The following is a 16,071-nucleotide window of genomic DNA, read 5'->3' on the forward strand; positions in this document are numbered from 1 at the left end:
GTGTTACTGTTACTGCCTATGATTTATTTCAATTTATCAGTACCGTATCACAACTTGAAAAAATCAGTATTGTAACATCAAGCGGCTGATATTTTTTATAAAGATTATAGCAATGACACACAAAAACTGACAGGGACAAAGACAGAAACACACACACCCCATGCTCGAATTCACCCCACAAACAAAACAAGCATATTACCCATTATCACTAAAAATAAAAATAAAACCATATCAAAAAATATTATTATAATTTGAAATCAATATCTTCGATAAGATCAAAAGCAATTTTTCTTAGAATGTTTCAGCAATCTTATACTCCGTGTTAAATTTAATGTTCAAAAACTTCAGTAATGGCCGAAAACTGGGACAAGGAATATAAAACTTCAACCACAAAATAAGAAAGTTTATAATATTTTTGTGTCCAGAATCAAGGGCTCTTTTCTTTCTTTCTTTCTTTCTTTCTTTCTTTCTTTCTTTCTTTCTTTCTTTCTTTCTTTCTTTCTTTCTTTCTTTCTTTCTTTTTCTTTCTTTCTTTCTTTCTTTCTTTCTTTCTTTCTTTCTTTCTTTCTTTCTTTCTTTCTTTCTTTCTTTCTTTCTTTCTTTCTTTCTTTCTTTCTTTCTTTCTTTCTTTCTTTCTTTCTTTCTTTCTTTCTTTCTTTCTTTCTTTCTTTCTTTCTTTCTTTCTTTCTTTCTTTCTTTTAATTAGAAAAAATGATTTTGTCACCTGTCTTACTTCAGTGAATTGTTGAGCCAGACTACCCTACAACAATCACAAAATACGTGCACAAGAGATTCATCCGATTTCTTGCAGAAGCCACACCGTAGTAAAAAGGATCTATCGATATTTGTGAAGAAACTTATTTATTGTGAAAAATTTTGACAAAAAACCCCTCAATGCTACAAGAAAAATGATTATTATAAATTTCACTCCAATCTGTTTCATCCTCCATTGATTCAGTACAGAAACAGTTGTAAGAACTTGAGTTTCGGTCCATAAAACAAAATTAAAGATCAATTAGCATCGTGCTGATAGCGCGAATCAGGGAGGTAAATAACATGTTAACTGGGTGGGCAAATGCCCACCCAGTAAATTATTTTGCCCACCCAGTAAATTCAACTTGCCCATTGCCCAAAAGTGCCCACCCAGTAAATTATTTTGCCCACAACAAATTGGGCACCATAATAATTATCATAAAACTAGTACCAACGTGCATATCTTGAAATCAACTTGCATTTTGAAAGTGATGTTGAATAATGAAAGTGATGTATCTTTTCTTAACATTTGCCAATTTATTTATTTACCATATTTACAACTTCGGAGTAGGAATAATTATCACACAGTACAAAATGGTATATAAGAAGCCAAAAATTAATATAATTTTGAGCAATTTCCACACAAAACCTGAAAAGATTCTTATCATGCTTATGAGCCCATAAATTTGAATATTCTTGACTAAGGTGTGTTTTTAATAGACTTGGAACATTATAATTATTTGAAACTTAGATCCAGATATACCGTACATTGTTCATTTCAAGAGCTTGTGTTCAACATTTTAGTTGTTTTGTAATGTTAGTTGATTCATTTTGACACCAAAAGTGTCTGATTTTTCACATTTTGAGCCTTGATTAATACAAACAGTAGAGTTTGCTAGTAATTTAAAAAAAAGAAGATATCCCGAACCGACCGACTGACCGACCGACCCAATTGTTAAATTCATTTGAGGGCAAGGAAACAATTATTTTTCTTGGCCATATGGGGAGGGTAAAGTCCACTCTTTACATCAAAGCCAACTTCCACGCAAAACCAGGTCTACATTTCCGAAAATCCAAAGGCCTTTATGAAATTAATTATCGCTGGCCACCCAGTAAATTATTTCCCCTAATTTGAGGGCAAAATTAAATTAAATTGCCCACCCAGTAAATTATCCTTATTTACCTCCCTGGCGCGAATGACTGTCATTAGGTTAAGGGTTCGATTTTTAAAAAGTGCATTTTTTTCAAGAGGGGAGAATTTGTGAAAGTGGACTTTCTTCCCAAAATTTGGACCTTTTTTGACCAAAAAAGCGTAAAAACCTGATTTTTTTGCTCGCCGTTGGTGCAGTAACCAATCAGACGTTTGCGTTGAAGTAAATTGAGCATGAAATCCAATCGATATTTCTGAAGTTGCTGCTACGGTTGAAGTAAATTGTCAAACTTCGCAAACTCTATAGTATTTTGGAAGTGGTACACACATAAAATTCAGTACAAAATCGTTGAAGGAGAAGATATTGTTTTTCCCACGCCGGATACCCAGGGGAATTCCCGGGGGAATTCCCACAGTTACATTCATCATTTTGATTTCTACTCAAAATGTATATAGCCCGACATCTGTTAGAGGCTATGTAATAATTATGAGGGGGGAGGGGGTAAAATCTTTGCCCTCCATTTTGCACATGCCAAATGTTTGGGTTCCCAATTTGCAAAATGTTTTTTTTTCTTTTCAATTTTCAATGGTCTATGTGATGCGAGCGTAGAGCAGGAAAGTATTTGTGCAGCCAGCCCTTTGCCTGTCATGTAAAGTAAGGCGTGCCATTCCGCTGTGCGCCGGTGGATAATTCATTTCCCTCATTCATTTCGTAGTATTATTGCGTGAGAACATACGTTTCTATCATGGCGTCCGGAGGTTGCGATCCTAAGCTACGAGAGTTAACCAATACATTTAAGCCTTTATTGGTTAAATTTTTGCAACTCAAAACAGGATTTTTAACGAGTTTGAACGCCTTCTTGAGTCCAGGTAAGAAACCCTTTTCTACGGCATATTATATCATGATGAGAAAACATAGCTAAAACATCTAGCTATTATTAGTACAGCTTGTTGCCTAGGCTATTTTATGTTGCATCTCCTCCATTGCTTTCAATGATGGAAACACTCGATCTACAGCCTGCGCCTGATTACCCCATTTTTCTTCATCAAAACTGAGAATTTTGGTCTATGTTTCTCATTATCCCACTGAAATTTAACGCCCAGATATGTTTGGTTTAAATGGTATGAACACAATTTTTATGAAATGGATATAGGTGTAGGGCTGACACTTTCACAGTATTCAAGGGGCATTCGGTGAGAGCAAAATGTAAAAAAATGCGGTTATTGGGTGAGAGCATGATTTTTGGCATTCGATGAGAGCATACTGTAAACAATATGGATGGATTCATTTTTTTAAATGGAACCTTTGGGTGAGAGCCAAAACAGTGCCACAGTAACCTCGAACATTGAATTTCTTGTTCTAGGCCTAAATGGCTTCAAATTTCTTTGTTTCTTCAAAATAAATAACAAAATCAGTGATAAAAGAGAGGGGAAAGAGTTACATGTAAGTGTTACAGACGAAAGGGTATTCATCTTATTTTCAATTTTTACATCTTCAGATGATCTATATCATCTTCAGGCTCTGGAGCAACAAAACAGAACTGCTGCTGTCTTGGAACTTTTGGATATATTAGCAAGATGTCAAAAACTTGGAGTGTACGCTGCCTTCATTGGGAGTTTGAAATCAAACAGTAAGTCCTTCATGACAGCAGTTATATATTGGTATTGAAGTGTAACCCATTTTCCATGCAAGTTATATTCTATTCGCATAAAAATTAAGTTTCTTCCAGGGTCTACCCAGCAAACGCAAAACGTTTTCAAAATCATTCGCAAAAGGTTAGAAAAGGTTGCCAGAAACCGTTTAAAGGAGTATTTTGTGATCCTAGCATCCTCTTTTTATGACATTTTTCAGTAGATATCCACGAAAAAGCTTATTCCCAAAATTTCAGTTGATTCCGATTTTGCGTTTGCGAGTTACGCATGATTATGTGCATTACACTGCTCCATAGACAATGTGTGGTAATTTCAAATTTCACGATATCTTTGCTAAACGAATTAATCTGCAAGATATTTTTTGTACACTAAACATTATGTAACCAGAGGTTTCCAGTGATATAAAAATCTCAACTTTTTTTGAGAAAAGTGGGGGGATGATGCTGTGGATCACGAAATGCCCTTTTACATGTCGGGTTATATAAAGGACATTATTGGCCTAAAGGTATAAAACGTTTTCATAACATTCAAAAACATTTGTTGACAAGCTACTGCAAATATTCTAACATAATGTTATAATTATAAGAGTTCACAAAATATTTGGCAAAAAATGTTTGCAAAAAATATTTTACAATAACATTTTGAAAACATTTGAAAAATATTGCTGTAGGCCTAGTGTGTTTTCATACAATTTTTTTAATGTTATTAAAACATTTTTATCTAAGCCAACACCAAAAATATAACATGTTTAAAATGTTTAAAACATTTGTGTGTTTGCTGCATGGGTATGGAAACTTTTGGCCATGCGTTGGACCAATTTATACGGGAATATTTCAGTGCTATATCAAAATTGCATCGTCTGAAAAAAATTGATGGAAGACTGGGGTCATGGGTATCAATTGTAAACGGTATTTTCCAATTTCTTGGTTCACGTAACTTCCTTTATTTTGCTTGCATATCAGCTTGTGCATTGTACACTTTCGTTTCAAACTTTGGAACACTGAAACCAGTAGCGTACGCAGGAAATTTTCAAGGGGTGTGATGCTCGGGTGTGATGATTTTTTTTTTAAATGGCCGCATAGCGGACATCGCGTCGCGCTTGCGCGACGCCAGGGGGTTGTATGGGGGGTGCCCCCATCAGAAGTAAGACATTTTTGCAAAATGAAGACCTAATTGAGGCAATTTGGTGGAGCATTTTGCCACTATTAGTGTGTAAAATTTTAGTTTAAATAAAACCAGAAACATGTAAAATGACGGTCTATCAAGCTTTTCTTGAACACGTTTTCCCTCCTCAGAAATTTTGCAAAATGAAGCTCCAATTGAAGCCATTTGGTGCATAATTTTTACACTATTTCAATGCAAAATACTGTCTAAATACATGCTTTATTTTAACATGGTCTTTTGAAAAGCGATTAGATTTAGTTACAAAGTAAAAATCATCTGAAGTACATAAGCTTGCGTCATAAACTTGCACCATGTTTTGACATGTTTTTACATCTGTACATAGCTTGTACACAAAATCAGGGTCAAAGGTCATTAAGGGGTAAAATCTGTATAATAAGGGTATGTGGCTCAAACTCAGTGAAAAGAAAACAAATCTCATGACCAGGGGAACATTTTGCAGGGGTCGGGTCAAAGGTCATGTAGAGGTCAAATCTTAGAAATGCATTTTCTAGATATGGTTGAATCCAACCAAAAGTGTCAACGGGCCAAAAATAAAAGTCCAAAATAAAAATGTCTCCACACTTTTTTCCTTTTGCCCATTGATTGATGGCATGTTGGCCTTATAGGAACCAAGTGCCATCACTAATCTTGAAAAATAAATCCAGGACGTGTGATAGTAATTTCCATCAAAACCCAATGTTACCTACGAATACCACTAGGATGCTTTCACTATCGCAATACTAATCAACCTAAAAAATGAAACATTCCTATTAACACTTTTTTCGTGTAAATGTAGACCAGGAAAATGCTAGCTCAACCAGAAAATATTTGTTTTTATTTTTATAACGCGATCAATATGATCTTAGTCAATTTATGCTAGTTTATTTTTGAAATTGAAGTTTAGGTCAGTTTCTGTATTTTATTTATCAAAGGAGTATGAATAAATTTACATATTGTATAAGAACGAGTGGGATATCTATTTTCAGGAATATTAGGAATTTTACGTATACACCTAATACTTTATAAAATGATAGGTGAAGAAACCCGGGTATTCGTAGGTAACATGAGCGATTTAACAATTTCTATATTGAGTTTAGAGGTTCAAATTTTGCTATTATGATAATGAATGAATAAAAAAGTAGTTTTTAGATCTCTTTCAGATGGTACGTCCAAATGAATAAGTGCTTTTACCTTAGATCAAAACTTTTTGATGCTTTTAGCAAGATTTTGAATACTTCATTTTGATATACAAGTAGTTAAAGAGCAAATTTACATAATAAATAATTGTTGAATGAATCCGTATATGGGTAATATTTAGTAATAATATTGTCCGGGGGTACCGCTTAAAGTTTTTGACAATTAATTTCCATTGGTAGGGACACTTCATTACACATGTCATGTCTTATGCTGTATTCGTAAGTAACATTTCAGTATTTGTAGGTAAGAATTAGACTTTTGGTGGATATCGCAATCAAATCTTCATTTTATAAAGCACTTTGAATGTATTATTTTCTTTATGTGTGTTTATTGATACTTGAGACCCTATCATGTATATTTAATGTCGGTTCACAGTGGTTGAAAGAGGATTGAAGTGAGAAACAAAGGCACTAAAGTGACTTTAATTTTGCTTAATTGCACACAAATCGCTTAAAACCGTTATTGCAGACTTGTGAAGTCCATCTTGGAGTCAGTTACCTCTTGTGGCCTTTCGTTTGAGGGCAACTATAATTAGCTTTATACTAGGGTCCCCACTGTGTTGTCTAGATCATGAGACAATGAGAAAAGTCGTTTTTGTCCATGGTAGGCCTATTCGTAGGTAAACTTAGCGAAAACGTCAAAAGTTACCTTCGAATAAACCAATTTGGACACAAATTACTCAGAAAGCAGAAGGTCGGTAAACGTTTAAAATGAAACACACATGACAGCTGACAAATCCAAGTATTTATCCCTTTCTAATCTTCTTCGAATCTGTTTTTTCTTTCAAATGAGCAGACCGTCGTCTATTTCAGTACATATTTTTCAACAGTTAAGCCGTATTCAGTTTTGCATGGCAGGCATGTATGTGAATTCGCAACTTTCATTGACATATGATTTGATAGCAAACATACAGGCCTTCGTTATGTACCATGGGCATTGGCATGAATGGCGGTGTTTCACAATACTGTCCTGATGTCAAATTGTATTCGTAGGTAACATTCGGTTACCGAAATTTACCCGGGAAATTTACCTACGAATACTTGATTTTAGTGTTGACATCTCAGAAATATTTAAACGCAGGCTATTGAAACTTGGTAGAAATAAAGAGTGTATTACCCTGCACCTATTGCTTAACTATTGTTTACTATTCTCTCAGTTTGTGGAAATGACACAGCTTTTAACATGTATTCGGAGGTAATGCATATTTTTTACCAAACTTACCTTTGTTCCATTTAGAATTTCTGGCAGCTAAACACAATAATAAAGATGTCCGAATGCAATGCATTTCAGTATTGGACATATCAAAGCTTGTATCAATTGCGCATTTATTACTTGTGATTTCCATTTTTAAAGATATATCTAGTGCTATGAAAAATTGTATTCGTAGGTAATGTAAAAAATACCACTCAAAAAATTATCACAAAAATTCATAATTATGTACAAATATGTGAAAAATTGAACAGGCAATCTTTGAATACACACCTTTCAGGAAATCAATTTAGATTCAATCCAATGACTTCTTTTCATAACTGATTTAGATGTTTTTAAAAAGAAATATTTTGAAAAATGGGTAAAAATAGCATGTTTTGGGGTCTCTGTGTCTAAGTTTTTCACAGAAGGGAGTCTTATTATATAAGGCGCGAAGCGTATGATCAAGGCGAATAAAAAAAAAAAAAAAACGAATGCCAATTGATTAATACTTTTAAGTTATGGCCCTGAACATGCCGTGTACACTTTTCGTTGGATTCGACCATTTATGTGTCAGGAGTAAGGGGCTCAAACTCGGAGACAACAAACTTCATGACCAGGGGAACATTTCAGAACATTTTGCAGGGTCAGGTCAAAGGTTACGTTGGGTCAAATCTTATAATTTCATTATCAGGACATCTGTAAGGGGTACGGGGCTCGATCTTGGTGATAACAAACCTCCTGTCCAGGGGAACATTAATGGAACCTCTTGCAGGGGTCAGGTTAAAGGTCATCTGGGGTCCAAATCTTAGAATTTCATTATATAGACAAAAGGGGTACGGGACTCGAACTTGGTGACAACAAACACCATGCCCAGAGGAACATTAATGGTGCATACTGTAGGGGTCGGGTCAAAGGTCATCTGGGGTTAAATTTTAGAATTTATTAAGGATACGGGGCTCAAAACTCGTTGACAGCAAACCTCGTGACCAGAAGAACCTTCTTGGAACATTTTGCAGGGCCAGGTCGAATGTCATCTCTTAGAATCGCAATTTCTGGACATCTGTAAGGAGTACGGGGCTCAACCTCAACAACAAACTTCATGATCAGGGGAACATTTTGAACCATTTTGCAGGGGTCAGATACCTCCAAAACACCAGCACGCGCTATTTAGGTTTGTGGTTTATGACCACGATTTGCAACTAGTTATTTTTTTATTTTCGTGTGCTCAACAAATAGTATAGGTGTATGTAGTTTTTTTTTTATCTTTTGGCGTTTGGCCTACTATTTACCTCATTTAATTATATGGATTATGTATTATTACAGGCAGTGTCTTTAATGATTTACATGTATTAGGCCGTATAAAATTAATGTTTTGGTTCTCGTCCAGAGGATTTTCATGAATTGATGAGGGAGGGAGGTGTTTTTTTTTTTTTTTTTTTTTTTTTTCAATGTAAAATTAGCATTGTCAGTAGTTTTCGGTCTTCTCTAACAGTGCTCGAGGAAACGATGAGGCCCTTTTTTTTTTTTTTTCAAATGTGAGATGCTGAGGGATAAACCCCCTAGAGTACCACAAAAAGACTTGGAAGTGATGCTTGTTCTCTAATAAACTTATTTATATGTATGAAGATTTCATAAATCATTCCAAAGTCTAAAAAATTGAAAAATCTAAAAAAACAAAAAACCTGACAAATCCCAGAAATTGAGGAGGGAGGGGACGAGAACCAAAATATTAATTTTACACGGCCTTATTAATGTTGCATAATTGCATTCCTTTGCAATATCACTCTTGTATTCATTTTTATATCGTAATGTAACCATTTTCTCCAAAATATAATATTTGATTACTGTTGTACTCAATTTGTATCATAATGTAATTTTATCTCTATAATATATTAATTGATTGGTTCCACATTGTTATGATTATAATAATTATTGCTGTATTTATAATTCTATTGTGTAACATATTTCTGTATTATTGATTTTATTATATTGATTGATAATTGATAAATAAAATTGAATTGCATATTTTTGTGACAAAACTTATTTAGTAAAGTTCAACAACTTTAATAACAATTTATTGCAATTTTATTACTGTTTTCTAGGAATTCTTGCCACGTATACAAGTTACTTGTATTCCGGTCATACAATAATGAGTACAATGAGCCCTTTATTGGTCACTTTTAAAAATATGAGCGGAAGTGAACTACCTGGGTACTTGCACAAGTTGAAGAAGACAAATATTTGCTGATAAAATTACCTCTTTACTCCGTAGAATTCTCTTTTATATGGAATTTTCAGTATTTTTGGGAGCCATTTTGAAAAGCGCCCCTAGTGGTCAGATGCTGAGTACCTATGTTAGACAGGTTGAAAGCAGCTTTGAGGCACACTACAAAATCATACAATGAGTTACCAAGTGGCACTTTGCTTTGTCCTTTTCAAAGTTAATTCAAACATCTTTATACAATAGCGGAAATTTATTGTATTTTAACAAAAACGTCCTCTCGAGCCTGTTTTCATCACAATTCTAATCCCAATTTTAGCTGAAATTATACACTGGGTCACATAGAATATTATGTAGCAACAAATTCATTACCTTTACATCTTTATGGCATCCAAATCACACAATTGTGGCCATTTTAAACAATTTTTAGGTATTTTGAAAAACGCCCTCTATCTGGAGTTCTCCACCATTTGACGAGGTTGCATACTTTGTAAATGGTTCCCCATAGCAGAAAGCACAAGAAACCACTTTCAAATTTTACTCCCCGTAATTTTGCCACGGAATCACTATTTTCACCCCTACTTTATTATGTTTTCTTCCCTATACCAGAAATGGAAAACCTTGCGGAAATGATCGAAAAAGGAAACGGGCCAAGTAAAAGATCGATGTATTACAGGTTTCTGATAGAATGTTTCCTCCCGAAATTAATCGAAATCAACCCTGTCGATATACTGCCGTATCTACCGTGTCTTACCAATGAAGATATAGAGGAAATCACTAATGTCCAGACTCAGGTCAATAGTACACATGCGGCGTTGAAACTGCTTGTATATCTTAACCGTCATGGAGAGGAAGGGTTTGGTCAGCTGATAGATGGGCTAAGGAAAACTCGACATAGGAGACTGGCTTCTGCTATTGCTGTAGGGGCAGGTAGGTGTAGGTCGTCCGAAGGAAATACCTATATGGCATCACCGGTTGTGTATCCGTCAGTGTGTCATCTGTCAGTCGACCTTCTATATATTACATATAGCACGATAACGTCACTTGCACAGATGTATCGGCTATAGCCAGTGTCTAACAGTTCTTTTACAGAATTGGGTTCAAATGTCATGTGTGGTTACTTCCGGTAGGTAACCAAATACCTTCAAAATACTGCTTTCGCAAATTACATATACAGCATGTACAAGGTGTTCCATAAAAAAGGTTATGTTATGTTATGCAGACAATGAACCGCATTTTGCGATGGTACTCTCATTCTTTCAGATATTATTTATTCATCCTTCTTGTAATAGTCTCTTAACCCTAGAACTACGAATGGCGGAGGTTGGTTGTACCAATTACCCCCTAAGATTTTTTATCCGCACAAAAAACGCACGCTTACCGTAGATCCATCCTGTGCGCTCAATGTAGGGCTGCGTGGCTCCAACTCGGTAAAAACCAACCGTATGACCAGGGGAACATTTTGCAGGGGCCAGGTCATCTGGGGCCAAATCTTAGAATTGCATTTTGAGTATGGGGCTCAAACTCAGTGACAACAAACCTCAGTGTTGGGGGTCAGGTCAAAGGTCACAACTCCAAAACAGCAACACATCCCAGCTAGGTGTGTGGTCTATGACCACCTCTTGCATCTAGTTTTACTTTATTATGTATGGTTTCTGGCTCTTTGCAACAGCCCATTATTCAAAACATTACATACCCAACGTTAAACAAACAAAGCAAACAAACGAACAAACAGCTACGAAACAGCACCAATTTTATTATTATATGAATGCTGTAATATATACTTTAGGCCTATAAAGTATCTTCACACTTAAAATTAAGGTTACTTTTTTTAGATGGAGGATTTTGTTTTGTGCATTTTGATATAGCCGTACCTCATTCAGTCCATTGTGACTCCCAGATGTGACTTTAAGTCCCCAACTAATTGAATGAAAACACAGAGCATGTAAATATGGTTAAAGGTTGATGTTACTTGAAATCAGTTACTATAATTCAAATTCTGATTTATTTTTTTAGGAAAACAGTCAGAAGGAATAAATCCCAAAACATTTGCAAGCGAAGAACAGGAATTTGAAGACTTCTTTCGATGTACCGAAAAGACGTCTGCACCTGAAAACGGGTTTGATAATAGCGATCTTTATGATGATGATGATGGCGACACCAGTGAAACCGTTCAAGTTGCTAACACAATTCGCAATGAAGCGGCATGCCTTGAGCTGTGTGATGAGCAAGAGATGGACATTCAATATGACTTGGATCCCGCAAATGCAGAGGAACACACATATAAGAGTCATGACGAAGAGCTACGTAATATAATTAGCATATTTAATTTTTTTAACCTATTATTTGATAATCGTGTAAAACCCAAGATTCCATAAGAGCTCATCAGACTCATTTTGTTTCAACATCAAACAAAGTTACAGTTAGAATAAAGTTACATCTTCCCTGATATGAATCTTATTATGATGTGATCTTACATTACATTTTCTAAAGATCCACTGGAATTGGAATTCTAACTCATTAATTATGGAAAAACTATAAGTATATAGCTGATAATCTAGAAAGTTTTCTTATTTTGTACAATCATGTAATTCTATGTTTTACCAGATAAAATTCATGTTATATTCTTTTGTATAGCGACTGCACAATTTAAATTCGTCACGAGTAAGAACAGATTCATAAAGTCTAATAATTGCTTTTGCTTTTCCATCATTCATTGACAAGTTACGAAATGTGAGACGAAGTGATTAGATGCTGCAAATAAAAATAGGAAGACAGATTAATTTACTTCAGTTAAAAACAAAGACATTTAATGCTCTGCATGCTGCCATATGCTTCAAGATAAAAAAGTCCAAGGTTTGAGATATTTTCTCAAAGTATCAAAAGTTATCTCAAGAACCACTGAACCAATACTAGACTTGTTTGTACTCATTGTAATACATTTTCACGTTGATTCCAAATATGGTTATGAATTATATACAATTCTGAAATACCGTAGAATTCCGTCTAGAAGCATATATGCCTCTAAACGAGGTTTTTTTAACGAAAGATATGAAAGGCCAATACCCTTCTCAAAAACATTGCAATATATTGGTCTTACAAATATACATGTTTGTACAACTGCCTTTATCAGTAATATAGTTGTTCAAACTCCAAATAACGTTTTTGTTGAGAGTGTCTGCCTCTTGTCTCTAATTGTGTCAAAAAACCTCGTTTAGAGGCATATATATGCTTGTAGACGGAATTTTACGGTATTTGATTTTTTTTAAATAGGAACTTGCCGTGTGCAATGTGGAGATGGTTAATAAAACGTTTGCTCATTTTTATTCAGGTTCATCCTTGGCACCAGATGACGAAGGTTCATTTAACATAAAGTATACCTCATTGTCCTGTAACGACAACCTCGACTATGAGGAGGAGGATAACCAAGAGTCAGAGTTTCTTGAGGTAGGTATTCATCTTGAAATTATTTTTGATAGCACGATATTGTTGGGCAAAAGTTGGAGAAAGAACAAGAACCAATGTACCAAGCCGGGGTACCAAGTTGTGCGCCCGGTTTACTTTCATTTCTTTACTAATACGTTACGAACGGTTCATAACAAAATTGGACACATTTTTTAGCATAGCTCATGAAAACAATTGAGGACTGTTTAATGACGCATCCACGTGTTCAGAAACATTTCTATGAATCTTTTTTGATGTTGCAAATTCTTTCAAATCTTTTTAAATGTTTTGCAGGTTAACTTTAAAAAAATACAACCAAGCTGATCCACAGCTTTTATTAAAAAATATGGCCTACATTTTCGGAGAACTTATCTCTGAGGTACTTCAATAATTCATCTACCTACAATTTCTAAGAACTTACCTTTAATTTGTCTCAACTGCTGCAGTCCACAACTGCAATATGATACGAAACATGTCACAACTCTCATAATATAGTATCTGTTTTCGTATAACAGAGTTTTGCCAACCTTCAAATCAGTGAAAAGCTGGAAAGCCAATGCTCGAATAAAGGAACCAGGCCAAGAACACCCCAATCAGCAACCAGTGCCGATGTGAATATAGGGGAAGCGAAACATAAAAGGGGAAGACCTAGGGGTTCCAAGAACAAGAAGCCTAGAGAGAAACCTAAACAGCCACATTCTTTGTCTGGCGATTTTGAAATTTACACCACCAACCTAGGATCGTACACTGATCGAAAGAATACTAGCAGCCTAAATATTGCCAAAATACGACATCACCCTAAACAATTACAAAGCCCAACTGAATATGAAAAGTCTCAAGATGATTCGGCTTCACCTACTCAATCTGACGACACTGCTGGAAAAGCAACACGAAAAAAGCAACCTCCAAAAACCAAAGTATCTCAGAAATCACCAGAAACTCTAAAAGAAAATATCAGAGCTGCTCTGAAACAAAAGAGTAAACAGCATAGCCGGGATACACCAGAACCAGCAGAAGAAACCAAAAGTCTAGTCGCTGCAAAACTAACCAATCGACAACGCAGCCGAGATTCACCAGAACCTCCAGAAGAAACCTTGAAGAGTCGTACTCCTCAAAAAACAACCAATAAACAACGTGGTAGCGATTCACCACAGGAAACTGCGAAAGAAATGTCTGCTAAATCAAAAGTGAAAACATCAACTACTGGTAAGACTACGAAAACCAAACCAGACCAAAGAGTGAAGAAAGTTGAAATAACCGAACCTAAGCAACATACTATAGCTCCTTTAAAGTCGTCTACAGCAAAGCCCTCAACCATGTCGATCGTTGGGAAAGTTATAAATGCAGACGCGAAGTGGGCAAGTAATTGCTGCAACAAGTGTTTCAAAATCGTCGAAAACAAAGATAAATTAGTTTGCAAAAAGTGCAAAACGCGTTTTTCCGATGTATCTGTTTTGGTTCAGCGATTAGTAGCGGAAGTTACATTGAAAACGGAGGACGGAAAAACGATCAAGAAAATGTGCCATGGCCCAGAGCTAAAAGTATTCTTCAAAGAGAATGGGGATACAATAAGTAACCATAGATCGGTAGATAAACTTAGTACATATCTAAAAAACCTTAAGTCTCTGGAATTGTTGTTAGATGGCAAAGGTGATGTTTCGAAGATTTCAAAGCACTACCCTTACGAAAATGCAGGCAAAAAAAAATGTGTGCCAAAGCGTGCTGCACGCTTAAATAAGTGTGCAAAAGTGTGCAGAAGCGAGCAAGAGCGTGTTCATGTGTGCGAACTAGCCATGTGCGTGCAGGCAATGCACGCAAGTATCAATTGCACACATATTTGCACACATAATAAACTGTGCGCTGCACGCAACTTTCACATTTTTCCCTGCACGCATTTTTTAAGTGTGCAGTGCACGCATTTGCACACCTAATATTCTCTGCACGCAAACTTGAAGCATGCAGCGCACGCATTGACCACTTGCACGCATAATTGCAGGAAGCAGCAGTGCAGTATGGGATATCAGAGGTCACCAACTGCCAAGGATCAGAGAAGTGCTAGCTCCTCAGAAGCTCCCAATAACTTTGAAAATTTATAAGTTTGAAGTGTATTTTAGGGTTTTCATCATTGTCTTGTTGATGTTGAGCATATCAAGAATTGTCTCTGCAAGAAAAATCGAATTGCGTAAGTTTCAAAAGTGTTTTTTGCGATTCTTTTCCCCCAGGAAACCATAGTCTATGAGGTTAGTGTTGAATTCAGCAGACATGCATGAAGTGTATATATATGCCTGTATATTATCATCAGATCCTGCACGCGTGCAGCTCCTGCAAGCGGCAAGCTCCTGCATGCGTGCAGCTCCTGCACGCGTGTAGCTCCTGCATGCTATATAAGCGTGCAGACTGTGCATGCATGCGCATGCATGTTTTTGGAAAAAAACACGCATGCAGCTCCTGCAAGCGTGCAGCTTCTGCACGCGTGCATGCAGCTCCTGCAAGCGTGCAGCTTCTGCACGCGTGAATGCAGCTCCTGCAAGCGTGCAGCTCCTGCATGCATGCAGCCCTGCATGCGTGCAGACCGTGCACGGTGCATGCATGTGCATGCGTGTTTTTTTCCAAAAACACGCATGCGCACACATCATATGCACATGTGCGACATGTGTGCGCATTCATGCTGCACGCTTGCAAAAAAAGCGTGCCATTTTCGTAAGGGTAGTGCCAGGAGTAGTTCTAATAGCGTTGTAAATTATGTCTGCAAGCTAAAATGCTGCCTATAATTGTTGCTGTAATATTGATATAGGTATAGGCTTTTATAAACCAACACTTGTAAACTAAAAACCTGAGACCACAAGGCGCTGATGACTAGAAAAAGTTAGTCATATTGTCACGGAGGTATAAGTACGTTAGTGTTATAGACCTGAAGGGGAAGTCCTCTTTTGGTCTATACGCTAGCGCGCTCGCCTCTTAAACCCAGGGTCGTGGGTTCGAGTCCCGGCAGGACCGGAAGTGGCTCGAGAGGCGCAGGATACATCCGTGAGGGGTTTGTGACATAAATGGTGGCAGCGGTGGTCCCTGGTGTTTCTTAACATCGGAAAGGGTTAGGCGTTCATAAAAATGGCTGGCCGAGTATGCCTTGTATCACGGACGACCAGTCTGGCCGAGTATGCCTTGTATCAAGGACGACCAGTTTAAACAGAGGAAGTAAGGCGCGAGGACGCGCCTTACGAGGAGGGGGAGCATGTCACGGAGGTATAAGTACGTTAGTGTTATAGACCTGAAGGGGAAGTCCTCTTTTGGTCTATAC

The 16,071-nt window shown here is 36.6% G+C and overlaps 1 protein-coding gene across 1 annotated transcript; it reads left to right on the plus strand.

Moving 5' to 3' along the window:
• The first annotated feature begins 2,552 nt into the window (after positions 1-2,552).
• On the plus strand, positions 2,553-15,043 carry LOC140147052 (uncharacterized). The gene is made up of 7 exons (XM_072168824.1): positions 2,553-2,773; positions 3,403-3,534; positions 9,939-10,259; positions 11,346-11,636; positions 12,661-12,776; positions 13,289-14,587; positions 14,996-15,043. The coding sequence occupies exons 1-7, from the start codon at positions 2,650-2,652 to the stop codon at positions 15,041-15,043; spliced, it is 2,331 nt and encodes a 776-aa protein (XP_072024925.1). The 5' UTR covers positions 2,553-2,649.
• Positions 15,044-16,071: the final 1,028 nt, after the last annotated feature.

This window comes from Amphiura filiformis, chromosome 3 (genome assembly GCF_039555335.1).
Source record: "Amphiura filiformis chromosome 3, Afil_fr2py, whole genome shotgun sequence".
In the NCBI taxonomy this organism is placed as follows: Eukaryota; Metazoa; Echinodermata; class Ophiuroidea; order Amphilepidida; family Amphiuridae; genus Amphiura; species Amphiura filiformis.